At 51.2% G+C, this 27,018-nt stretch overlaps 1 protein-coding gene across 8 annotated transcripts; it reads left to right on the forward strand.

Moving 5' to 3' along the window:
• Positions 1 to 325: 325 nt before the first annotated feature.
• On the forward strand, positions 326 to 26,726 carry SEPTIN3 (septin 3). 8 transcript variants are annotated; one of them, XM_049884515.1, is made up of 11 exons: positions 326 to 1,811; positions 10,261 to 10,452; positions 13,637 to 13,765; positions 14,183 to 14,264; positions 15,956 to 16,093; positions 17,486 to 17,603; positions 19,087 to 19,182; positions 21,707 to 21,806; positions 23,577 to 23,628; positions 23,929 to 24,022; positions 26,165 to 26,726. In XM_049884515.1, the coding sequence occupies exons 1-11, from the start codon at positions 326 to 328 to the stop codon at positions 26,228 to 26,230; spliced, it is 2,553 nt and encodes an 850-aa protein (XP_049740472.1). In that variant the 3' UTR covers positions 26,231 to 26,726. The 8 variants fall into 8 exon arrangements, with proteins under 8 accessions (XP_049740472.1, XP_049740473.1, XP_049740474.1 ...); XM_049884522.1 differs by lacking the exon at positions 326 to 1,811 and adding an exon at positions 5,648 to 5,842; XM_049884523.1 differs by lacking the exon at positions 326 to 1,811 and adding an exon at positions 5,648 to 5,842 and having other exon boundaries at positions 21,710 to 21,806.
• Positions 26,727 to 27,018: the final 292 nt, after the last annotated feature.

Below are 27,018 nucleotides of genomic sequence, written 5' to 3' on the forward strand. Positions count from 1 at the left end.
TACTAATCCCATATGATAGAGTAGAACAGCCCCATAAGGTTTTCTAGGCTGTGACCTTCATGGCAGCAGATTGCCAGGTCTTTCTTCTGTGGAGTTGCTGAGTGGGTTTGAACTAGCAATCTTTCGGTTAGCACCCAAGCCCTTGACAGTTGCACCATCAGGGCTCTCACTAAGAACTTTACAGTCCCCAAAACAGGGCTCCTTCAGACCTGGGCAGTGCCCCCTGCTGGTCAGAAGGGATGGGGCAGGGCCTCTAGGCCTGAGAGCCTCACTCATGCTTGCCCTTCTCTCTGTTGATTGCCTCAGGGGAAGACAAAAGGCCTGGATGGACCACGATTTTGCTCCTGCTCCTCCAGAGATGCAGCCGCATGGAGCTCCAGGCCCTGGAGCCTCCTTCTCCCACAGTCACCTGCTGGGACGCTCTGCTCGTCCCTCAAGGCTCCCTGGAGGGGTACCCCCTCTCATCCCTGTCCTCAGGAAGACCATCTGCCTGGATGCCTTCCCCCAAAGCCACATCCCACAAGCTTCCAGACGACCAGGCCTTGGCTCCAAGGCCCGAAGCGTGGCCCCACAGGAGATTGGCATTGCCCCAGGGACTGCCCCTGGCAACAGCCCTGTACCCAGGAAGCTCAGCTCTATCTCCTTAACGCTCCGTCAGAACAGCCAGGCACGGCCCCAAGACCCCTACCCTTCTCACTGGGAAGAAGTGCCTACCCCAGACAGGAAGGTTGCTACTCATGGAGGAGGTAGGCTGCTCACTCCAGGTTCACCACCTATGACCCTGGTGCCAGGGGACAGAGTTCACTCCCAGCACCCAGGAAGCCCAGGTCTGGCCAAACCCATCAGGGTGCCCACAGTGGAAAAGCCCCTGGTAAGTTCATACCTGACCCTACCTTTCCAGTCCCGGTTAACCCGGAGTCCACCAGGCCCTGCAGGGCCAGGTCCAGTGGGTCAGGGGCACCCTGTCCCAATGACTGCCCACATGCCCACCAAAGCTTCCCAAGGAAGAGGCAAGCCACGGCCCAGGGGTATTCCCAGATCCCGGCTGCATCTCCAAAGGGCCACCCCTACCTTGGGGCCTGTAACGGCCTTGGATTTGGCTACTCTGGACACAAGGCCAGACACAGCTAGACATTTAGCTACTATGGCCAACAACAGACCTAGCCTGGCTATCAATTTGGATTCACCCAACACAGCCAGACTGAACATAGGAACTTGCACAGAGTTCCCTGTTCTGGATACCAAGCTGGGCATAGCCATGGATTTGACTACAGCAGGAACAGCCAAGTCCCGCAAAGTCATGAACGTGGCTACAGCAGGCACAACCAAGCCAGGCGCAGCCATGAATTTAACTTCAATAGGCAAAACCAAGCTGGGCATATCCAAGGCTACAGCAGGCACAGCCAAGCCAGATACAATCACAGGGAGAACAGCCATGGCTTTGGCAACACCAGACCCTGTCAATCTGGGCTCAGCCATGAATATGGCTGCAGCGGGCACAGCCAAGTTGGGCACAGCCATGGATTTGGCTAGAGTAAATACAGCCAAGCTGGGCATAACCATGGATTCTCCTGTTTTGGACACAGTCAACCTGGACATAGCCATGAATTCAGTTGTGCTGGTCAGTCCAGACCCAGGCAACGGAGGGGCTACACTGGACAGTGTCATCAACTTGACCACATCAGACATTGCCACCTACCCACTGATGACAAACAGAATCATAGACCTACCCCTGGACCACACTAGAGCAGATGCTGCCACAGACCCAGCCACAGAGTCTGCCATACCGGACCTGGCCAGAAAAGCCAAATGTAAGTACAAAGGGCTTGGCTGGGGTTGTACTGGGTAGCTGGAGGGCATGGAAGGAGCATGAGCCTGCAGATGGATTACACTTGGATAGGCTGGGAAGAGGAGGAGGACCAGATTTGGGCAGAGCTGAATGAATTGGGGAGGAAAAAGACAGGACTGAGGACAGCATAGAGCAGGAATACCCTGATCTGGGTCCCAACTTGCCAGTCTGAGGTCAAGCTGAGGGAAGTCATTAGAAGGAAGAATTACAGGCATAACTTGTAGAGGAACAATTATCCTGAATCCTCCCTTTAGCATCTCCCATAGTTGTTTATTTGTCCCCTGAAGAGTTGGAATAATCAGGCGATCTATAGGATCTCCATAAAGTCGGGATCAACTGGACAGCAACTTATAGGTAGGTCCAGCTTGAAAAGCAAACCTGCGCGGTGAAAACAGACTCGCACTTCAATAGTGGGGATTTCACAAAAGTCATCAATGCAGAGTTCCTCTAGGGGTGAGATAGTGACTTCAACTGGGACCTTCTACAGTAATTCCATTCACACTCAGACTTTTAGGAAGGTGGGCGGTTGCCTAATATATGACTCACCTAAAAGTCTCTGTCTTGACCACCCCTACCTCCAGCCCTTAAGTCCTAAAAGGTAAGTTAGAGATTCGATACTGTATATGGAAGTCCTATACAGAACTATGTGGGTCAACACAGGGCCGGGAGTTCATTTGGTCTCAGAGAGGCTGCGACATGCCTAGTCATGCAGCTGGTTGCCTACTTTGGGTAGCCTTATTCCCAATATTTATAAAGCTCAGAGATTCTGGGATTTGGAAAGACACTTGGAAAGCATCCAGTCCAGTGCCTTAATTGAACAGATGGGGAAACTGAGGCCACAGAGGGGCAGTGTCTTGGTCATGGTATCTCATGGCCAAAGTTAGGGGCAGAGCTGGAGGTGATCATTTGTTCTCTTGAATGTTCTCCTTCTTATGACGTCAAGAATGGATGGGGTCCATCACTTGTATATGTTTCCCCGTTGATGGTTCGCTATGAGTTGGAATCAACTCGACAGCTATGGGTTTGGTTTTTTGTTGGTGGTTTGTTCACTAATTCATCAATTATAATAGTAAGTTTCTTAGCTTCTACAGAGTACATTCACATTCCTTATTTCACTTACCATTACACAGGTCAGTGGCATTCTTTAGCTCCCCAACTCATTGTTCCTCAATGCTTTTATGCCTCTTGGCTCTATCACCCATTATTCCTTTTCACTGCTGTCATGTCCATCATTATTCTCTTATTCATTGAGGATTCTGGCCCCTAGCTCAGGTTTCACTAACTCCTAAACCCTCAAAGACGTCTGTACCCGTTGTCCATGTTCATAAGTCATCCATATACTCAACATCCATGTTCTCAATCTATCCATGTATTCAATGCATGCATGTTCTCAATATCTATGTTCACAATATCCGTATACACTTCCCATCCACGTACTTGACATCCATTTACACCATCTACCCATATACTCAACTCCATCTTTCCATCCAGAGACTTAAGTCCATGTACACCATCAATCTGTGTTTGCAACATCCAGGTACTCAACCTATCCAGGTACTCCATGTCCATGTTTACAAGCCATCCAACAGTCTAGTCTTGAAATTGATGTTTATCTTCAAGCCCTCCAGCTACCCACTCCCTATGGCCCTAGTGATCACCCAGGACACTCCACCTCTAAAATCTTCAATACCAACTTACCACTCTTTGACCAGAGTCTTCCATCCTTCCGGTTCTTTCAAGTCCTTATTCCTGCAACATCTGCTCTCCAACCTCACTTAACCTTCAATTTCTAGCCTAGTAGGCCCTTCTGGTTACTCCCATTTCCACCTAGCATCTGAGAAACTATCATCCGAGAAACGATCTCACCTGTACCCTCAATTTCCATGAACCCCCATCTTTCTGTCTCACTCACCAGCAAAGCTACAACCTGGGGCCAACACTACAATCTGGCTTCTCTTCCATGTACAGGAGAAAATCACACCACTGTATAGATTGATGCCTCTAGAAAAGGGCTGTCCAATAGAACTTTCCACCATAATGGAAATGTTCTACACCTGTGCTGTCGAATACTTCAGCCACTAGCTACAGCTCACATTTCTTCCATCCTTAAAAAAACACCACTGACCCTATAACTACGATCAAATCATTTCCTGTCCCTTCCATCCAAATGTCCTGAAAGTGGTCATTGTCTCTATTTCTTCGCCTCCTGCTCAGTTCTCACCAGCCTCTGCTCCACCAAGAGCACCACCCTTGAGCAGGACACCACTAACCTCCCAATCATTCAACCTTATGGCCACCATCTATTCCTTGGTCTCCTGGGCTCCATCGCACCATCCTCCTTGAGCCTCCACTCTCTTGTATTCATTCTCCTGGTTCTCTCTGAGCCTCTCTGACTGACCTTTTTCCCTATGCCCACCTCTTAATTGTTGGGGTCTTCAGGTTGTCAGATCTCTTCTCATCCCACTCTGCATACTCAGTCTGGGGACCTCACCAAGGCTCTGACCCTCACTCCTCCCTACACGACCATAGTGCTCCCTCCATTGGCCCAGCCCTTTCTCCAGAAATGCAGACTCAGACAGCCAGGTGCCTGTAGGACATGCCTACCTGGACTTCTTTTGGGTATGTCCAGAAGTTAGCCCTTTTCTTCTTAGACTGACTCCCACCTTCTCCAATCTTGCTCTCTCACCTGCAGGCACTGTCTCCCCATCTATCCAGTGACTCACACTAGAAGCCTGGTATCCTCCTCTTCCTCGCCACTCTCTGCCGCACCCCATCCGATCTGTCTCCTGACCCTGTTGATTTTCTCTCCTCAGCACTTGTTTGTCCGTCCCTCCTCTCCACCCTCTGCCTCTGCCATAGTCCGGTTCTCACGTCCCCTGGCGAGGCCCTGGTCCCCTCAGCACTCCATCCTGCAGTTGGGCTGCCCACTTGCCCTCCACACAGCTGTCACGGGGACTCATATATTTGAGGGCAGCATTTCTGGCTTAACTCTTCAGTGACTTGCCATTGCCTGCCTTTGAAGTCCAGTTTCTTGGCCTGACTGCCAAGGCTGCAGACTCCCTCAGCTTTTTACTCTATTTCCCTCTCTGGAATTTTTGTCCACTAACACCCTGCAGCTCTTACCTCTGGGGCTCCCAGGATGCCCACCCCCAGTGGGTCCACCGTACCCGTGGCGCCCCACTCCTGCATTAGGACAGTCCAGCTTTCTGTACATCTGACCCACCAGACCCAGAGCCCTTTGAGGACAGGGACGGTCTTCCCCACCCCTGTGTCCCCAGGGCCTGGCAATATGCTGTCCATTAATGTCCAGAGATTTTTCTGATGGGTAAATGGAAGCTCAGGGAAGTTCCTGACTAGCCCAAGGTCACAGGGCTCACCATCCCAGCCCCTGACTCAGGCTCTCCCGGAGCCCGTGCCTGGGGAGAACCGCGCTGAGCTAGCGCGGCATCCAACCACCGCGTGATTCACGCGCACGCACAGCCGCCACCGCTGCCACCGGTCCCCTGAGCCCCCGTCCCATCCCAGCCTAGAGGGTAAGGGGCTGGGTGCAGGATCGCGGGGAAGGGACAGAGCCTGGGAGGTGGAAACCTTCTCCGTCCGAGTGCCCCGCGCGCCCCCGGGCCCCGCAGGCCGCCCCGCGCTCGCGGGAGGGCGGGGACGCGTGCCGGCGCGGGCGCCGCGGGAGGGGGGCCTCGCGGGCGGCGGGCGCGCGGTCACGTGGGGCGGTGGCAGCAGCGGCGGCGGCGGTGGCGGCATCCGTGCGCGCGGGCAGGGCGGCGCGGCGCTGGGCGAGCCAGGCGAGGTCCGGGAGGGCGGCGCGGGGCGCGGGGCGGTGCGGCTGGGCCGCTGGCCGGGAAGGGCGGAGAGCGCGCAGGGGCGAGGCCGGCTGCAGGGGCCGCTCGCCGGGAGGAGCCCGCGCCCCGCTCAGCCGGGCAGCCCCCCGCCCTGAGCATCTCCCGGAGGACGGAGACAAAGGAGGATTCATGTCCAAAGGTAGGGCGGCCGGCCGGGCCACCAGCGCCCGCCGAGACGAGGCTGCGGCCCCGGCTAGTGGTGCTATCAAGGGGAGGGTCGCTGCGCCGAGGAGCCCACGCGCGGTGACACATGCACACACGGTGGCACACACCGCGAGAGGTATATGTCGGGAGAAATGCACACACAGGAACGTGGGGAGATACAGAGAGAACCACGGTTGAGCACCGCGAGACACGCACACACAGCCGCACCACGCACAGGTACCTGAGACACCTATACCCTGATAGAGACGTGTGTGCGGACACACGGACCCCCTCCCCACACACAGGCAGTCAGGCAAACACGGAGACAGGCAGCAGCTAGTGGTCTCCAAGGCAGCTCGCTGGCCTCCGGGAGACCGGGATGGGGGAAGGGGGTGTTCAGGCCCCTTTGCTCCTGCGGATGAGCGTTTGTGATTTCTTTTCTGGGAGCCCCGGGCTGGAGCTGGGGCAAATGGAATCGTCTTTGTGGGTGGGGGTGGGGTCTTGAAGGCGGCTAAAGGCTGGGGAAGATCCCAAGCCCAGGAAGGAAGAGGGGGACTGGCACTAAGCAAGGGAGGCAGGTGATATTCCAGAAAGGTCCCCTCCGCCTGCGGCCACCTTCCTAACGGAGGGGTGGGGTCCCTGGGCCAGACAAAGACAAAGCCATTCATTTGCTTGTAAATGAAAGTGCAGGGTCCTGGCTGGGCTTGTGGCTGACAGTGCCCTTTCTATGGGAGACTCGCCCAGAGCCCAGTCAGGTTGACAGTGCCTCTCACCGAGCACCTACCTACAGGGCAGGTGGCTCCTGGACAGGGTGCTTCAGACTGAGTCCCTCCTCTCCAACCCCCCAGGGAGGCAGACCAGCTGCATCCTGCTGTGCCCACGTCTTGAGCTCTTACCCAGCCCTGGGGAGCCCTCCTCACCCCCTGCTTCGGGGGAGGGTAAAGTTCTCCCCAGGTCTCTGTGAAGGAGGTCTACCCCCTCCCCCCCCCGCCCCCATCGTGACCTACACAGCAGCCATGTGCTGGCTAGGGGTAGCTGCAGTGCGAATAGAGCCCCACCTGAGGGAGGAGGAAGAGGATGGTTCTGAAGTAACACCTGCCCTGCTGTGGGGCTTTCATTCATCATTCATGTTCATTCATTCATTCATCATTGCTGAGCACCTGTGGTATGCTAGGTACATTGGAGGCCCACCCATTGCCATCGAGTCTATTCCAACTCATAGCGACACTATCAGAGTAGAACTGCCCCATAGGGTTTCCAAGGCTGTAATCTTTATGGTCCTTGGAAACTCTGTGGGGCAGTTCTGTTCTAGTCCTATAGGGTTGCTATGAGTCGGAATTGACTCGATGGCACTGGGTTTGGTTTTTTTTTTGTTGTTGTTGTTTAATCTTTATGGAAGCAGACTGCCAGGTCTTTCTATAAGACATGGCCCCTGCCTTCAGGAGGGGGCGGGAACTAGCAGATATCCAGTGCCTGCCGTGTACCAGGTAGTTCACACCATGGTTTAGTGTAATCTCCACAGCAACCCCACAAAGCTGGGACCGTCCTCACTTTTCTGCGGAGAAAACTGAGGCTCACGGGGGTCACTCAGCCAGAGCATGTCAGGACCAGAATTGAAGCCCGGGTCAGCTGCCCATCTGAGGTTGGCATGGTGGGACCAGGGCACCATGGGTGTCTCCACCGGGAGTTGTAAGGCAGAGGATGGAGCTACAGAAGCCACCTCCATTTGTCACATGCCCCAGAGGTCTTTGCGTACCTGTTGGGGACCCTCACCAGACTGTGGGCCCTCAAAGGCAAAGACTTGTCTGGGCGTACAAACGTGTCCTTGATGTTTAGCCTAGGGCTTGGCTGGAGTAGGCCCTATTTGATAGCATAGAAGGCACCTGGATGGGATGGAGTAAGTAAATGATCAAATCAATGAACGCAGCGTGCCAAGTACTCACAGGGGGCTGAGGCGGCACCATTGGGCCAGGAAGTGGAGGCTTTCCTGAGGGAGAAGCGCTTGGGCTGAATGTTGGAGGAGGAGTTAGCCAGGGGCTGGAGTGGGGAGGGGTCTCCCAGCAAATGTTACAGCTTGTGCAAAGTCCTGGTGCAGTGAGCGCAGCACATTTGCAGCTACTTGTGGCTGACAAATTGCTGGTTGTTAGCATGTGACTGGCATGTAATTGGCATGTGGTTGGGAGGGACCTGACTTGCCAGCAGATGCTTTGTGCGATGCACACAGTGGGTGCTAAATAGATGCTTGCTGAAAGAGTGAAAGTGAGATCTGCCCACGTACCTACTGAAGGCCTGTAGAACCCATAGAAGTTTCTTGGGAGCCTGGTAGACCCCTTGATTTCTCTCAACCGGGGTCTGTCTTTTGGGAATGCCCTTTTAGGAGGCTGTAGTTGACAGGCCAGGGCTAAGCAGGCCAGGCAGAGGACACACACACTTTGTGCTTACCAGAAAAAATCCCATAAATAAACACAGGGCTCACTTTACAGGTCTGTAAATTGGGCATAAGACCCACCCCCACCTCCCACACCAGGTGGCTCCATCTCACAACACAGGTTGTGGAGACCAAATGGGACTCAGCTGTGGAGGCATGAGGGCAATGACCATGGCCAGCCGGTGTGAGCAGCTGGGCAGAGAAAATGGGGCAGTTAGCCTGGGCGCAGGTGCTCTGAGTGGGGCCGGTGAGCCACGTGCTGGGGAGAGCAGAGCAGGGCCCGGGTGCTGAGAGTCAGCTGCTGCCGGGCTGAGCCAATCTTGCTGCCGCCAGGAGCTGCTGGCTGGCAGGGCTTCCTGGGAAGCAGGAGAGAGCCGGGCCCAACCCTGGGGAGGTCCTGAGGCTTTGTCAGGTTTGGCTGTGACTGGGAGTGACAGGGGAAAAAATAGTTTCTCATCCAAGAGTGGGTCTTGCCAGCACCGGTGGAAGGAGCAGGTGGTGGGGTACAAGAGCAGATTCCTGGCGGGGTTTAGGGTGGGGGAGGGAGGCACCCCGTCTCCCTCCTGCCCATCTGCTGCTCCATGAGTCCTCCCGTAGGCTGAGACTCTGCGGGGTGGAAATCACGAACCACAGGACACATTCTAGAATGTCAGAGCTGGAAGGGGTCCTGGAGGGAGCCTGGAGTCCAATAACTTGTGTCATTAACATCTGGGGTACTTCCCTTTAACAAGTGCTCTCACGTATACTGCTTTCTTCTCTGCCAGGGAGCCTGTGAACTGCAAACGGGCAGGGGTAGGGGGGGCCTGGAACCCTGAGGCTCTGTGCTTGGCTTTTCTGGGCATTATGTCTCACGTAATGCTCACCATGGCCATGATGGTTATCCTGACTATTTTACAGATAGGGAAAAAGGCTTCTAGAGGGGAGGTGGTTTGCCCAAGTCCACAACGCTGACAAGGAGCAGAGCCAGGCGCTTTGCACCTTTGCCCCACACATCCATTTTGTGGATGGGGAGATGGAGGTGCTCTATCCTGTAACCTACCTTGGGGGACGTGGCCTAACCCACAGATCTCTCGTGTGTGAGCGTAGTCTGATCTGCCAGGGGGATATTTGTCTTTCCCCACTGGGGAAGGGCTGTTTCCTCAACCTCCCTTCTCTTCTGCCACCCCACCGCCCACCCCACATTGTGTCATCTTAGGCAAGTGACTGACCCCACCTGGGTTTCATCCTCTTTCTTTGGTCAAAAGAGCAGTCTTCTTCCTTCCATAGATTTTCAAAACTCTGACCAGGAGGCTGTCGGGAGCTCCTCAGGGTACTGACACACCTGGCTTTGCAGAGGTGTCCGTGAGTCAAAGGGGACACTGAGGCTGGGAGAGATGGTCACTTCTGCAAGGGGGTTGCAGGGGAGCCCTGTTTGCTTCTAAAATCCAAAGCCACTGAGGTCAGTCACAGCCAGTCAACGGATGTTAGACATAGGATCCTAAGGCTGTCTTTGCCCTTTATTGGGGAGGTAGGACACAGGTCCAAATAATCTCAAACATCTCTTAGGTTCTCAACCAGGGGCAGTGTTGCCCTCTAGGGCACATTCTTGGTTGTCACAACTAGGGGCTGCTACTGGCATCTAGTAGAGGCTGGAGATGCTACTAAACACCCTACAATGGAGGACAGCCCCTCACTGTGAAGAATTCTCCAGCCCCACATGTCAGCAGTTCCGAGGTGGAGAAGCCCTGGGTTAGACACACAGATGTGGTGCTTCAGGCCAATGGAGTCATTTGACAGTGCCCTGGGAGCTGGAGAATCTAGGGACTGGCTCTGTGGTCTTAGGCAATTTCTCTTCTCTCTAGGCCTCAGGCTCTTCATCTGGCAAATAGGGGACTTGGGCCAGATGATACCTGAGGTCCCTTCCAGCCCTGACTCCTGATTCTGTACCAGGAGAGAAATACAGTGGCACCCCTATGACTCTGCCCCCTTCCACCTTGGCTTGGCAGGGCTCCCAGAGACCAGGACGGACACAGCCATGTCAGAGCTGGTGCCTGAGCCCAGGCCTAAGCCAGCAGTGCCCATGAAGCCCGTCAGCATCAACTCCAACCTGCTTGGCTACATCGGCATCGACACCATCATTGAGCAGATGCGCAAGAAGACCATGAAGACGGGTTTTGACTTCAACATCATGGTGGTCGGTATGGAAGGTTTGGGTGGGTGGGTGGGGCTCCGGGGGCCCTGAGGGTGGGGAGCACAGAGGATCCCATTTCTTCCCTCAGCATGGTCTCAGTCCTGGCTTCTCAAGGAGGAAGGATTTCCTCATGCTGGCCACAAAGGCCTGATGTTTGGAGGCTGCCTGGGGGAGAGGGCTCTTTGTCTTAGTGCTGCTGGAACAGAATATCACAAGTGGGTGGCTTTAGAAAGCAGAAATTTATTGTCTCACAGTTTAGGAGGCTAGAAGTTTGAATTGAGGGCACTGACTCTAGGGGAAGGCTCATTCTCTATCAGCTTGGCAGGGGAGATCCTTGTCTCTCCCAGTATTCCTCTGTTCCTGAGCGATTTTCTCACAGCGTGGCCTCTGTCTTCCCCTGCGTGTGCTTTTTTGTCTCTGAGTCCATGCTGCTCCTTATTAACTCAGAAGTGATTAGGTTTTGGACACACCCTACACTGATAGGACCTCATGAACACAACAAAGAAAAAAACCCTATTTCCAAAAAGGGTTACATCCATATGTATAGGAGCTAAGACTCCAACACGTATTTTTGGGGGACACAATTCAATCCATAATAGAGGGTGACCCCTTCTTCACCAGGGCTAACTGGTGCAGGATGGGTGCTTTGGGTGGGTGATCTGCCCTGGGCCCTTCCCTAGCTGGGTGATATACAGGCATCCTCTTAACCACCTTGAACCTGCTTTCAGGTGTGTGTCTTCCTCTACCTCCAAGAGCTGGTGGGTGGCTCAGATGAAGAGTGGTCTTTTTACTGATCTTTTGTAGTATTTTAAAGCTTAGAGAAAATTTCCAGGAATTTGGTCATCAAGTAGCGTGAATGTTAGAATCACAGAGTAGTAGAGCCGGAAGAAATCTTGGCCTGATTTCAGTTGCTGCAACAGGGACCTGGCCATCAGCCTTCTTTCCTCTTCCTTCTTTATTCCCAAATATTATCCATCATCAAGCCCTGTCAATTTTATCTCATAAATATCTCTCACATCTGCCCACTTCTCTGCATCTCCACTGCCACAACCCTAGGCCAAGCTGCCGCTGTCTCTGTCACCTGGGTTGCCATGGCCACCTGACCCAGTGCCGCTCAATGTGCTGATGTGCGGGAAGGGCTTGGGCCAGAATGTCAGTTGTTGGGAAAGTCTTGCTATAAAAAAAATCAGCTGCACTAAAGTGTGAACGAAGTGTGCATAGTAATGTAGTCCATTTCCATTCTGGTGCAAGTGTCTTATCTCAAGAACCAGTAATGAACAGTCCATGGACACTGCCAGCTGGTCTACAGACCACACTCTGAGTGGCACTGACTCGCCTGGTTCTCTGTTTCCTTTACTGTCGAGTCTACTGTCCATCAGCAGCCAAATCTTTTCAACTTACAAAACTCATCAATTCACGCATTCTACTTAAAGCCCTTCAATAACTCTTTAGCCGAATGCTTAACTGTGCCACTCAGGGAGACCAGTCCTTAAATTTAGGATAAGTTTAAGTCCCTAGCCTGGCCTGGTATTCTCCAGCCCATTTCTTAGCGCTTCCCATCTAGCATTTTATTGCACACTCCTAAGGAACGGTTCTCCTGGACTTGCCACGCTTTTTCCTACCTCTGAGCTTTTGCATATACTGTTCCTTCTGTCTAGAACACCCTTCCCCTTCTCGTGGTTCATTCCAAGTCTTTCTTCAGGTTGCAGTTCAGCTGTTACTTTTCCCTAAAAGTCTTCCTTGATTCCAGAGACTAGATTAGATTCCTTTCTGTAGGTTCTTACAATACCCTGTGGGTGTGTCTTTCATAGTGATTAGGTGTTGTGATTGTCTGCTTATGTTTTGGTCTCCCTCACACTAAACGGCTCCTTGAGGGTAAAGATGATGTCTGGCTCACCACTGAATATCTGATTCTAGCCTAGCACTTGGCACTGAAGAATATGTAATGAATGAATGACTTCAGAAAACAGACCAAGAATGGCAAATGCAAGACACCTGGGTCTCTTCTTTCTCCAACAGTGCCTATGGCAGACATTGCTGACCAGCTATGGCCTGTGCTCAGTACTGAGCCCAGATGGAGCCCAGATGGTATTGCCAATTGATCAGTTGGAATTAAAAATGCATTTTATTTGCCATCCCTGGTCTTCTCTAATCATCTCCCTCTCCACCACTCTATCAGCAAAGAAAGTGTGGCTCCAAGGAGCACACTTGGTGAATCCAAAGGCATTCAGGGAACCAACACAATGGGCTCCAGAACCCTAGGCTCTAGCCACCCCATCTGGTCCTTTTACTAATATACCATGGGAATGCTCTCAAACTTTACACTGATTCGACTGGCAGTCCTATGAAAGTGCAGATTCTGAGTCATAGGTCTGGGGTGGGCACCCAGGTGATGACGAAGCTGCTCCACAGTGGCCAGGCTCCTAGGTGTGACCTGTGCACATACAGGGTGGGAAGCACTGCCTAGACCAGTCGTCTTTACTCTTCTTAGCCATGGGGCTCCTCCTTGAAATGAGGTCGTCTACAGGACTGACTGCATGTGTAAAACAGTTAAAAATGGAGCCACAGTGAATGAAGTGGTGGCGAGGGGTGTGTGGCTGTGCCTGCCCAGCTTCCTCTCCTCTCCTCTCGCAGTGCTTTCCCAGGCATTTAGCTTCACAGGATGCTAGGGCTTCTGGAAGCTTAATTTAAAAACCACTATGCTAGAGAAGGGACCCTGGTGGTACAGTGGTTACATGTTTGGCTGCTAATCAAAAGGTTGGCAGTTTGAATCCAGCAGCTCCTTGGAAACACTACAGAGGAGTTCTACTCTGTCCTATAGGGTTGCTATGATTTGGAATCAACTTGACAACCATGGGTTTGGTTGGTTTTTACACTAGATAAACGCAGAGGTTGCCCCTTTCCCAATGGTGAATACAGCCTGGATTTTGGGGTCCTTGGGGCTGGGGACTCCAGGAAGGTGAGAACGTGGAATTCAGTTGACATTTTCCCAAGGCCCTCTCCAGTAAGCAGGAAGCTGGTTATACCTGCCTGCTTTCGCCTCTCAGCACCAGAAGACCATAATACAGCCCCCCTCCATCTGCCAGTGGCCTGGATCACAGCTCAGGACCCTTCAGCTCTAGAATTCTGTAAGCTCCTAGGAGAGATGCTACCAGTGGTTGCTCCTACCTCCTCCTCCTGCCTTGCTACAGGTCAGAGTGGACTGGGCAAGTCAACGCTAGTCAACACACTCTTCAAATCCCAAGTGAGCCGCAAGGCCACCAGCTGGAACCGGGAGGAGAAGATTCCCAAGACGGTGGAGATCAAAGCTATTGGGCATGGTAAGGACAAGGCAGGGACCCCTTGGGCTTGGTGCAGAGTAGGGGGCGCCTTCCTAGAAAGGGGAAAGAATGGGACTTATAGGGGAATTAGAGAAACGAAAGGCAATTTTGAGATAGAACAGAATTAAGCACTAAATTCTATAGTGCTAGTTCAGAAAAGAGAGGGAATGGGAAAAAAATGGAACTTGCCATGGGTAGGATTTAGACAGGTAGAAAGAAGTAGGGAGGGCATTCCAGGTGCAGGGAACAGCGTGAGCAAAGGTGTGAGGTGGAGAAGACCCTGAGCTTGACCTTTCCAATAACTGGTCATTAAGAAGAGAACGAGGCCTGGGTTTCCCTGGCCAGTAAGCTGCAGGGGCATCTGGGATCAGCTCTAGGACTGACTTCTCTGGGGCCTTTTCTGTTCACCACCCTCAGTGATCGAGGAAGGAGGTGTCAAGATGAAGCTGACCGTCATTGACACCCCAGGCTTTGGAGACCAGATCAACAATGAAAACTGGTACACGTCTGCTTCTTTAGAGATTTCTACTTTATACATTCCGCAAGGAAGATAGGAACGTGGTGCAGATTCCCCCACATTGGGAGCCATCTTCACCCTCTGTGCTGGGGTTTAACTAGGGAGACTGGCTAAAGCCTGGGAGAGACAGGGAAAGAGCCCAGATGGAGATCAGGTGTGGGAATGGAGGGGGCAGTGCAGAGGGAATTTCAGCTGAGGGGTTGCAAGGATGTGGGAGTGGATCTGTTACCATTGGCAGGAGGATAGACAGAATGAGGGAGCTGAGTTGGAAACCCAGGATGGCCTGAAGGCTGTGGCAGAGAGCTTGGCCTGCGGGCCAGAAGTCATAACCCTGGATGAAGAGAGGAGGAGTGAAACCCAGGAGGGAGGGGAGTTTGCAGGAGAGAGGGAAGCTGCGTTAAGGGCACTTAGCAAAGCTGAGTCAGCCCCCAACCAAGAAGGGGATGAAATAGGCTGACCAGAACACAGACAGAAGTTTCCAGGGAGGCATTTGCTGCCAGATAGAGATGGGGACCATTGTGTCCCTATAAGGGAGCTGGAGTCTGCCGTAGACAGGTAGGCTCACCCAGCAGCACAATTGGGAAATAGCTGTGTTGTTCTTAGAAACGTACCTGGTTGCCCTCTTCTTTGTCTTTTTTTTTTTTTTTAATTTATTGTGCTTTAGGGGAAAGTTTAGAGAGCAAATTAGTTTCCCGTTTGATAGTTTGTACATAAAGTGTCCCATGACATTGGTTGCATTCCCCACAATGTGTCAGCACTCTCCCCATTTCCTCCCTGGGTTCCCTGTTTCCTTTTGTCTGGATTTTCTACCCCTTCCTGCCATCTCTTCTTTGCTTTTGGGCAAATGTTGCCTTTTTGATCTCGTATAATTGATTGTTCCTCTCAGGTGTTATTGTTTATTTTATGAGCCTGTCTATTGTTTGACCGAAGGGTAGCCTCTGGGAATAGCCTCAGTTCCAGGTCAGAAGGGTGTCTTAGGACCATAGCCTGGGGAGCTCCTCCAGTCTCTGTCAGGCTAGTAGGTCTGGTCTTTTTTGTGAATTTGAATTTTTGTTCTACATTTTTCTCTCCCGCTCTATCCAGGAGCTCTGTTGTGATCCCAGTCAGAGCAGTCAGTAGTGGTAGCTGGGCTGCCCACTTCTTTGATTATAAGCATGCTCCTTGATAGAGAAAGGTAATATTAACAACAGTAATAACAGTGGATGTTCATCATGATCGAGTACTTTCTGTGGGCCGTTGCTGTGTTAAGCACTTTACCTACTACGTTCTTTCTAATCCTTACATGAGCCCTACCAGGCAATTATTGTTACTCCCGATTTACTTATGCGAAAGGAGAGGGGCAGAGACTTCCCCAGAGCCTCTCAGCTAGTAAGTAGTGGAGGTGGTGAAAGTGTACAATGATTTATGGAGGGGGCAGGGCTCTGCAGGTTCTGATCACCCAGGGAGGGGACTAGGGAGAGAGGGAGTGTTCTACTCTTGCTAAGAGGGAGGCCATCATGGTGGGCTGCGAGGGAATCAGCCAGCAGGTGCACCTGACAAGGTGCAGAATGTATCCTAGACTTGTGTGGAAGGGAGGAATTGAGGTGAGTGTGAGGGGATGGCTACTGACTGTGCCTGAGGTGAGATCCCAGGTATGTCCTTGTGATCCGCCATCTGCTTTCTTCCACCCACAGCTGGGAGCCCATCGAGAAGTACATCAACGAACAGTATGAGAAGTTCCTGAAGGAGGAGGTGAACATCGCCAGGAAGAAACGCATCCCCGACACTCGCGTCCACTGCTGTCTCTACTTCATCTCCCCCACGGGACACTCGTACGTAACCACCCACACCTGGTCGCTGGGCCTGGCTCTGGTTTGCAGCGTCGGCCCCTTCTGGACTGGGTCACACAGCCTTGGCTCAGCTGGGGAGAGCCAGATGGGCTCGGATATAGTCATGGTCCTGTGACCTTGGGAGTCCCCTGGTCCCTGTGTCTGACTTCCTGGCCAGGAGGGAAAAGCTGACCAACATCAATCACTATCCTGCCCATGGCATCCCAGCCCCATAGTATGACTGTACCAGCAGAGAGAAGTCAGTATATGTGAGCACAGGGTACCTTGTTTATTCAACAAATACCTACTTCGTACAAGCTCAGTGGGCAGCAGGAAGGGTGAGATGGGGAGGGGCAGGAGTGCTGGATAGGAGCTGGTGTCGGGTGGGCTGTGGGCCCAGCTATAGGCATTTGGAGTGTGGTCAGCCCAGCACTAGAGATGTAGACAGGCAGCAAGCAGAGGGTGTTGGGAACTCTAGTGTGAGGAGCAGGTGGGGCTGCATGGGGGGAATCCTGGGAGCAGGCAGAGGGTGGAGATCTGAATGGGTAAGCTAGCAGCTCACCTGGTTGGGGGGACGGCCTCATGACTTATTACCGAGCCCTTGCTGGGCCAAGTTCAGTTCTTGAGAGGAAGATGCAAACAAGACAGACCCTAAATTTTGGAGGAACGAGAGTATTCAGTAGATGTTCAACAGTGGGGTGGGGTGCAGAGGCACATGAAACAAGAGCCTGTGCCAGGCCCAGGAACTCAATAAAGTCCAGACCAACCAGCAGATGACCTGGGTTAATGAGTCTCCTGGGCTGCAAACTGGAGTCAGATCTAGGCCCAGAGCCTGGGGGAGCTAAGCCCTCAGCCTAGGGGAGGAGTCGGGACCCCAGCTGGGCCCCTGCAGGACTTACTGTGGGGGCTGGGAGAAGCCCATCATGAAGTGCTAGCCAATAGGTAGACTAGGACACTCACCGAGTAACTGTGACACAAGGACATAAAGGTAGGGATGGCAGAACACATATGCTCTCAGGCAAAAGAAATCCCTAGGTCCAGGTGATGAGAAAGGATGTCTGAAGAAGTGGTTTGAATGGGGCTTACAGGCAAGGGGGATTGGGTGGGAACAAAGGAAGAGAAAGGAGTTGGCGGGACCATGTGTGGGTAGAGGAGTCCAGGGCCCGTGATGCAGGCAGTGAGAGCAGTTGGGTTGAGACAGCATGTGTCAGAGGGGAGAAGGGTGGCAGCCTTTTGGCCTCAGCCAGACTCCCATCCCAGTCCTCCTGTCCCAAGGGTGCCCCTGGGGTAGTAGCAGTGGATGAACTGGGTGGGTCTCCTCTGTGGGCAGAGAGAGGTACAGGAAGTAGGGCAGGGCAGAGTAGCTCTGATGTTCCCGCCTTCTCTGGGCCCCAGCTTGCGACCCCTCGATGTGGAGTTCATGAAACATCTCAGCAAAGTGGTGAACATCATCCCTGTCATTGCCAAGGCTGACACCATGACCCTGGAGGAGAAGTCTGAATTCAAGCAAAGGGTGAGACAGTCCTCCACCTCCTTTTCCTGTCCGTGTTCCTTCCTCCCCCTCTTCTGGGTCCATACCATCTCCTATTCCTCATTGTTCTTTCTCATCCCTTCCCTCAACACTTCTCCACCACTCCCCATGCCGGCTTCTACTTAACGGTTAGAGGCTGGGGCTGGCGGTATTGGGGGCCAATGGTGAAGAAAAGTTGGTACAGCTCCAGGCTCCCTTTTTTTCACCCTCTAAACTTAACTTGCCACAGTTACTAACTACATGAATCACCATGAGCAGGAGAAATCACCCCTCAAATGTTAGGTAGCTTGAAGGACTAGACTAATTCATCAATCAATCACCTGCTAGTCTTGATTGGTATTTCCTATCGGCTCAGCCCCGTGTTGGAAGCGTGGGGGGTGGGGGATGCAAGAGAAGTATAAAGATAGTTGCTGCCTTCAAGAAACTTATAATCCAGCAGAATGCTGCAGAGATCCTGGAAGGCTTCCTGGAGAAGGTGACATTTAAGCTTGGCCTGGAAAGAGGGCAAAGATGCTCGGAGGGGCTCACCTCTCTTTCCTGCAAAGAGGAATACAACATGCAGTGGCATAAGCACCGCCTGAGTGGGGTCTGGACTCAGCTGTGCTGATGTCTAGATCCTAATCTCAGGGACCCCAAGATGAGCATGCTGGTTGTAAGGAACCAGGGGCCTGAAGCCTACATTTCCCAGACTCTTCCTTGCCTCAGGCTGGACGGTGGTAATTGTATACCTGGGGCTGTCCCGTATTCAGGTCCTTCCTGCTTCCTAGGACCTCAGTGCTCAGAGATGACTGTTAATTATCAAAGGCTGGCTTATGCTTCTGACTTCAGAACGTGTGCACATGCACGCAGGCACGCGCGCACGCGCACACACACACACAGTCTCAGTTATCTAGTGCTACCATAACAGAAATACCACAAGTGAATGACTTTAACAAAGAGAAATTTATTCTCTCACAGCTTAGGAGGCTGGAAGTTCAAATTCAGGGTGCCAGCTCCAAGGCAAGGCTTTCTCTCTCTGTCGGCACTGGGGGAATGGCGTTGTCATCAATCTTCCCCTGGTCTGGGAGCTTCTCAGCGCAGGGACCCCGGGTCCAAAGGATGCACTCCGCTCCTAGCTTTTCTTGCTTGGTGGTAACGAGGTCACCCTCCTCTCTGCTCAATTTTCTTTTTTATATCTCAAAAGAGATTGACTCAAAATACAAATTAATCCTGTAGATTGAGTCCTGCCTCATTAACATAACTGCCTCTAATCCTGCCTCATTACCACCATAGAGGTTAGGATTTACAGCATGTAGGATAATCACATCAGATCATAAAATGGTGGACAACCCCCCAATACTGGGTATCATGGCCTAGCCAAGTTGACACACATTTTTGGGGGACATAATCCGTAACACATACACACACACCTCTTTTCCATTATCCTGACACCTGGCTGCCTTGCTTCTCCTTGCCCCCTCCATAGGTTCGCAAGGAGCTTGAAGTAAATGGCATTGAATTCTACCCCCAGAAGGAATTTGATGAGGACTTGGAGGACAAGACGGAGAATGACAAAATCAGGGTGGGTGCCGGGGCTGCTGTTCTCATGCAGTTGCCCTCCTGATGCTCCACGATGCCTGTCATGTGCCTCTTTTGTCATTGCACCTACTTTTCCCTTTCTGTTCTCTCTTCCCCGCCTTGCTTGACCCAAACCAGAAGTTTCGGGGGAGAGGGCAGGGCAGGGCTATGAACACACAGAGGGGGCTCCTGGCACCCAGCAAGCCGATGCTCCGCTCCTCCCCAGACCACACAAAGATGCCTTCTTCCCCACAAGGCCTGGAAAACCCTAGTGTGGGGTGGTGGGAGGTCAGCCTGGGATCCAAGGGATCCACACTCTAGTCAAAGCTCTGCCTCAGTATCCTTAGACCAGATGACCAGTTTATAGGATTTGTTGTGTTGTTGTTGTCAGGTGCCATCAAGCTGGTTCTGACTCGTAGCGACGCTGTGTACCACAGAACGAAACACTGCCCAGTCCTGCGCCACGCTCACAATCGTTGTTATGCTTGAGCCCATTGTTGCAGCCACTGTGTCAATCTATTTCGTTGAGGGTTTTCCTCTTTTCCTTTTACAGGCTTTATTTTTCCTCAACTAACTCTTTTAAAAAATTAAATCTCAGAATCCAATATGTAAAACAAAAACAGCTGCTTTGGCTAAGCAATGTGGGGCACAGAACCCTGCCTTCTAGGGAGCCCCTGGGATGCATTCTGGGGATCAAGGCTCCATGGAGCCCAGCTTGGGAAGCATGGCCTATGCGATTTCTCAGATCCCTCTCAATTCTAAAATCCCGCGATTCTGTGATTCTATGTCAGGATCCTGAGGTCTAGCCTGGGCTTTTGAACTTACCCACTGTAACCTGGGACATTACTTCCCCACTTTGGTCTTGAGTCTCCTCCTCCATCAGATGTAGAGATCTAGTAGAAGCCCCTTATCTGATGTAGTTGGGACAGGAAGTTAGTTAATTGAAAAAGTCAGTGGAAGCGAGAAAATCATTTAAGAAAAATGATGCATACAAACCTTAAATGTTTTATTAAAACTTTAACCTAAAACATATATGTCACATTCATTGAACATCCTTTTCATATGGCGCCAAGGCCTCTGTGACGATAAATCCAATCTTGATGCAAAAGCAAGTCACCTTTATCAAGTCTTTCAACTTAATTTTCAGAGAAACAGCTGTCTTTCCACAGTCCTGTGTCCTCAGCTTTACGTAGTACGGGATGTATGCAATTACAGTAACAAGTTCACATCAGACAAGTCTGCTTGGGAACAAGCGCAGCTGGCTGTTGGTGGACATAGAGCCCACCTGGTACAGTAGAGGGGCCTGCACGTGATAAAACATGGCCTTGGAGCTAGAGAGTTAGCGGGCTGTGGGCTTCTGCCTGTAGGGTTTTTAAAAAAATTTTATTATGTTGTTGTTGAGAATATACGCAGCATGACATAACACCAATTCAGCAGTTTCTCCATGTACAATTCAGTGACATTGATTACATTCTTCGACTTGTGCAACCATTCTCACCCTCCTTTTCTGAGCTGTTCCTCCATTAACATAAACTCACTACCCGCTAAGGTTCCTATCTTATCTTTCAAGTTGCTGTTGTCAATTCGATTCCATATAGATCTTAAAAAAGCATAATGCTCAAGTCTGCCAGTAGGTTTTATAGATGTCTCAGTAACTCCGGCCAGTCATTGGGTAGGTGTATTAGTGTCTTCTGGCTGCTGTAACAAATACCACAAACTGGGTGGCTTATAAAACCAGAAAAACCCAAACCCATTGCCGTCAAGTCAATCCCATTCACCATGAGTCGGGTGGCTTAAAAGAACAGAAATTTATTGTCTCACCCTTCTGGAGGCTGGGAGTTCAAGGTCAGGCTGTGTTGATTACCTCTGAGGTTTTGAGGGAGACTCTGTTCCATATCTCTCCTAGCTGCTGGCTCCCCCTGTGTTCCTTGGCTTGCAGCTGTAGAATTCCATGACATTTTTCCTCCTGTGTGTCTGTGTCTCTCTCTTTTGTATGGACACCACCCAGACTGGGTTAGAACACACTCTACTCCACTATGACATCATGGCAACTGATGACATCTTCAGAGACTTTCCAAACAAGGTCACGTTCACAGATACCAATGTTTAGAACATCAACGTATCTTTTTAAGGGGCACAGTTCAATCCATAACAGTGGGTATTGTTGGAGAGAGGTTCTGTCTACCCGAGCTAGCTCATAGACTTGTTCCAAATCGCCCCAGTGTGTGTTAGAGCACTATGAAAAGTGCCAAGTGTCCTGCAGTTGAAGGAAAGCTGACTCACTGGGGTTACCGGCTAGAAAGTGGTGCAGTCAGAGTTTGAGCTCAGGACTCCTGACTCCAAGTCCAGTGCTCTTTAAGAGACAAGCTCCTTGCCCTCGTCCACAGTGGGATCACTGAGCAAGCATCAGAAATGGGTTGTGGTTCAGGCTAGCAGCCCAGACCTGAGTTCCAGCCTGCCCATGGATGCCCAGGTTGTAGCAGGATGACTGTGCGCGTGTGTCTGGTTGTGTTTCTGTCCCCCTCCAGCAGGAGAGCATGCCCTTCGCGGTGGTGGGAAGTGACAAGGAGTACCAAGTGAATGGCAAGAGGGTCCTCGGCAGAAAAACTCCCTGGGGGATCATCGAAGGTAATTCAAGGCATCATCTTGAAGAACTGGCAGCTGATCAATTATAAAACAGCCATTTATTAAGCATCTGTAGATCAAGGGAGGAGCCCTGGTGGTGCAGTGGTTAAGCACTTGGCTGGTAACCAAAAGGTCAGTGGTTCAAACCCACCATCTCCATGGGAGAAAGATGTGGCAGTCTGCTTCCCTAAAGATTTACAGCCTTGGAAACCCTATAGGGCAGTTCTACTCTGTCCTATAGGGTCACTGTGAGTCAGAATTGACTCCATAGCAACAGGTTTGGTTTTTTGGTTTATAGGTCAAGGCACTGGCCTAGGATCCAAAAAAAGAAAACTCGTTTCCATGGAGTCAGTTTCAACTCATGGCAGCCACATGTGTTACAGAGTAGAACTGAGCTCCATAGGGCTTTCTTGGCTGTAATCTTTGTGGAAGCCTCACCGTGCCTTTCTTCCACGGTGCTCCTGGGTGGGTTCAAAGGCCAGCCTTTTCTGTTAGCTGCTGAGAACAAGCCATTTGTGCCACCCAGGGAGCTTGGCCTAGGATACCAAACTAAACCAAACTTGTTGCCATTGAGTTGATTTCGACTCACAGCGAGCCTATAGGACAGAGTAGAACCGCCCCATAGAGTTTCCAAGGATAGATGCTATAAGCTGAGTGCCAGCCAGACCCTGCCCGTAGGAAGCTTACAGTCTAACTGGGAAGACAAGACTTAACAGGCAGGAAGCAGTGAGAGACCAGTTTATCCCCTGACCGGGAGGCACTGACTCGGTATATCGAAGGAGTTTACAACGTGGAGAGATTCGTAAGGTCTGGAAAATTCAAAGGTAGGTTTTCATTTGGAGTGTGATGTGATCTGACAAACTGTTGAAGGGTTGTTCAGATGTGACCATTTTAGTTTTATCATGAACGAATGACTTTGGGCAGGTGATAACGACTCTGAAAGTTTTCAGAGTCACTTCAGTTATCTCCCTCAATATGATAACCCTGTGAGGGGAACAGGGTAGGTGTGACTGTTCTCAGAATACGAGCCACCAGAGCACTTGAGTCTCAGACAGGCTAAGTGTCTTGCCCAAGGTCACATAACTTGCACTTCAGACTTGGATATTTTGATTCCAAAACTAAGGCCCATTCCAGTGGATTGTGTTGTCTCTTATTTTCCTATGACCCTTTGTTGGTATTTTTTTTTCCTAGCATTTCCTCATTATTGGCCTTGAATTTCAATCATTCAGGAGAATGGCTGTCTCACTCATTAGATTGTGAGTCTAGAGGGTTCACGTCTAAATCATTGTCCGGCTCTCACAACCCTTGACAAGTGCTTTGCCAGTAGTAGGGCTCAATCTATGTTTGCCGAATTGAACTTACAGCTTGTGACCTTTCTGAAATTGTTTGATTGTTATTTTCTATGTGTGTTACTGTCTTCCAATCAGATTATAAGCTTCCTCAGGATAGAAACTGCATCTTAGGCCTTGGGCAAGTTTCTTTGACTCCCTGTGTCTTAGTTTCCTCATCTGTAAAATGGGAAGAATAGTAATCCCCATTATCTGTTACTTCACAGAGGCTAGGACAGTACTGTGCCCATTGTAGCTGCTTAAGAAATATCTGTTCAATGAGTAAAATCGAGTATACCAAAGTGGCAATATGAGAAAACCTCCAGAAGGGTTATACTAACCTGTCTTGTGGCTCTCTCCCGAAAGTCCCCATGACCCTAGCAGAAGTTCACCTGCTGGGGTTGCTGCATTAATGAACACCTGTTTTGTTTTGCTTTGTTCACAGTGGAAAACCTCAACCACTGTGAGTTTGCCCTGCTTCGAGACTTTGTCATCAGGTAAGATGCCCACCCCCCAGGCAAATGGCTGGTTTAATTTATTTGGGTTCAGAGGGGAATGTGACTGTGACTGTTCAGGCACACTTCCTCAGTCTCCAGGTCTCTCTGACAAGAGGTTTCTGCCCCAGGTCCAGCTCCTACATGGAGCAGAAAGGGCTGTAGAAGCACCACCGGCTCTCTGGAGCGGGTCTTAGCTGTTGGGTCCAGTCCATCCAAGCGATGGATTAACCTCAGATGTGGGTCACCTCCTTCCCCCACCCCTAATCTCAGTCCTCTCTCTTCCCATCCTGTGTCCTTCAGGACCCATCTCCAGGACCTCAAGGAAGTGACACACAACATCCATTATGAGACCTACAGGGCCAAGCGGCTCAATGACAATGGAGGCCTCCCTCCGGTGAGCGTGGACACAGAGGAAAGCCACAACAGTAACCCATGACGACCCCTTCTCTGCATCATCACACATAGCCACTTTTCCACACACGCACATCCCAAATACCACCACCAACCACCACCTTTCTTTCAACTCTGTCCCACAGGCCTGCCTGGTATTTGTAGAACATCTTGTCTGCATATTGTGTGTGTATGTATGTATGTATGCATGTATGAGAGGGAGAGAGTGCGTGTGTGTGTGTATGTGCGCGCAGGGTGAGGTATTTTTACTGCCCTCCCTGGAAAGTCCCTTGTAAGTTTGGTTCCTCCATGACTGTCCATTATCTGTCTCCTTTCCTTGTGTCCCAGAACAAAGTCGTACACCTCCCTCAAGAGGTCTGGGAGAGGTTCCATTTAAAACTAATGGGAGCAGGTGGGCCACATGCAACTCTTCCTCGTCTCTGAATATGCCCACAAATGGGGGCTGCGGAGATTCTCCAAGGACAGGCAGTGGAGCTAGAGCTGGGTGGCAGGTGACTCAGTCTGGGGGGTGGTCTGGGGTAAGGCTAGGACTTACTGGGAGAAGGAAGGTAAAAGAAGAGCAGAGAACTGTGCCAGAGCTGGCGTCCTGCAGAAAAAGTTAGTGCTTAGAAGTGGAGAGCTCCACCCTTGGGTCTGTGTTGTGGTCACTGTCCAAAGGCTGCACCTGTCCCTGTCCCTGGCTGCTGCTGCTTCCCGCACCTTAGTCAGTTGCCTGCCTCTGCTTCCCACTCCCTCTTTTTTCCTTTCCCACCTTTCTTCCTATGGTCCTTTCATCCTTCAGCTCTCTGACATCTTTCACTTCCTTTTAGACTAATCCACTTTAGCTTCATTGCTATATTGAAAATTTATGCCCAGCCTACTTCCCAAAATGATTTCAGACCACCTTAAAATCACAAGCAAAAGCACGGGACGTGGAAATTGAGATTGCAAGAGAAATCAGAGCCATAGAGAAGAATGCGCACGAAAGTTTTCTGCAGCCGAGTGCTGAAATTGGCCCTGAACTTGTGGGCAGCCAAGGAAAAAGGGAAACACAGCGAGTGTCATCGTCCCTGATGGCTGGTTCAAAGAAGCACATGGGTTGGCCAAGTGAGACAACCTTTTTTGGGCACTAAGTTCTAGAAGAACTAACTAGTTCTAAAGAAGTATCAAAAGCAATGGACAATTTTTTTTTTTTTTTTTAGTAGTTTAACTTAGACAATTTTTACACTGTATCTCTTTATCAAATATTCTTTCTCTTTTAAGCCGGCTTCTCTGTGGCTTTCTTCTCAGATACACTTATCCTCTCTTCACTTACTCTTTTCTGTTCTCCCCTACTTTTGTGCTGAAGCTAATTGCATTTGTGTCTGTCTGTCTCTCTGCTTTATCCCCTTCCCCCTGCCTCGACTCCTGTAGACATTCCCAGCAATACTCACGATCATACATTTAGCCTTTTCTCGCCTTTCCCTTCAACCCTCTTCTTATTAATATCTCCTTGCCCCTGTACATTTTACAGATAAGTTACTCTTTTTCCTTTAGTCTGTAAGGCGGCTGAAATTTGGGCTGGGAAACCCATCTAGCTATAGGGAAGTGAAAACCCGTAGTTACTGTTTACAATAACCCCAAACCACCTCTTGTCCCATCTCCTGGTCCAGCCCCAGGCGTTTCATTGGCCTCTACAAATCCCGGCATTTCTAGTGCGCTATCACTCACTCAGGTGCTAGGAAAACACAGACTTAGACCCAAGAGTCTGTGGACCAGGAGCAAAGAGGTGGCCCTCAGTTCGCTAGTGACCCAGAACCTATGGCCTCAGTCTTTCCCGGTGGCTTACCTTCTAATCCAGCGCACATTCTCCCTGGCCCAGGGTTCCCGGATAGGCATCTGTTGGGATAGAAGAGCAGCGGTGTTGCAGCCCGAAGGACAGATCCCTGGCTTACAGTGAGCAGTCCTGTGTGGGGACTAGGACTGAACACCTAGGTCTCGCAGGGCCAGATCTAGGGGTGAGGGTGGTGGGCGTGGAGAGGCTGAGTAGGAGAATGGTGCTTGGCGCCCTTAAAACATGAGCTCAGCCTCCCTGGAGAAGCTTTTATGATATGTCTACTGCCAGCTGCTGGTCTCCACACCTTCAACCATTCTCAACCCCCTGCAGGGAGAAGGCCTCCTCGGCACTGTCCTTCCACCTGTGCCTGCCACCCCCTGCCCCACTGCTGAATGAAGGCCATTTCAAGCTGCTGCTCCCTCCATTCCTCTCAGCTGTTATCTCTGCAGGGCCAAGCCCTCCTTAGCGTTGTGCTTGTCTAGCCCACCACCACAGCCCCCCTCAACTGGTGGGAGGGGCAAGCTGCCTCTTTAGGACAGTTGCTTCCTCCATTTACCCAAGCCGTCCCTCTCCTCCCAGTGGAATGGAGCTCTCGCCAGCACTGCTCTGCTCCATCACCTGTCAGCCGGTCCCAGCCCATCTGTAGGGAGAAAGGACTCATCAAGAGCTTCTTCTGCCCCTGCAAACCCATACCAGCTACTTGTGACCATCTCTGAGGGAAACGGCATTGCTCCCTCCCGTTCATCTGCATGAGCTACTCTTGGCTCCCTTCAAGGGCCAAGAAAGCAACTTTTTTGCTTGTCAGATTCGTGGATGTCAGCTGTCGTGAGCCCTGATGTGGGACAAGGGTGTCTCCTTCATTGAAGGTATTCTTAAGGATGGGTTACTCAGATGTGGGGGAGTCAGGGCTAGGATCAGTTATTAAAAAAATCCCCACTTGTGGCTGGCCCAGAGTGCGGTTACACACCTTCCCCAAGCCGCACTGCAGCCACTTAGGAAGAGTAGTTTCCCTGGAGAGACGTTTCTAGAGCTGACTTCCTTATCCCCAAACTTAAAAAAAGAACCCCCCTCCCCACAAAACCCCAGAGACCCATAAGATGTGAACTCTAGGAAGAAAAAAGACACCCTTCTGACCACTTAGCAATAAGAGGGATCTCTTCCCACCTACCCTGACTAACCCTGCC

This window comes from Elephas maximus, chromosome 4, assembly GCF_024166365.1.
Source record: "Elephas maximus indicus isolate mEleMax1 chromosome 4, mEleMax1 primary haplotype, whole genome shotgun sequence".
Classification (NCBI taxonomy): domain Eukaryota; kingdom Metazoa; phylum Chordata; class Mammalia; order Proboscidea; family Elephantidae; genus Elephas; species Elephas maximus.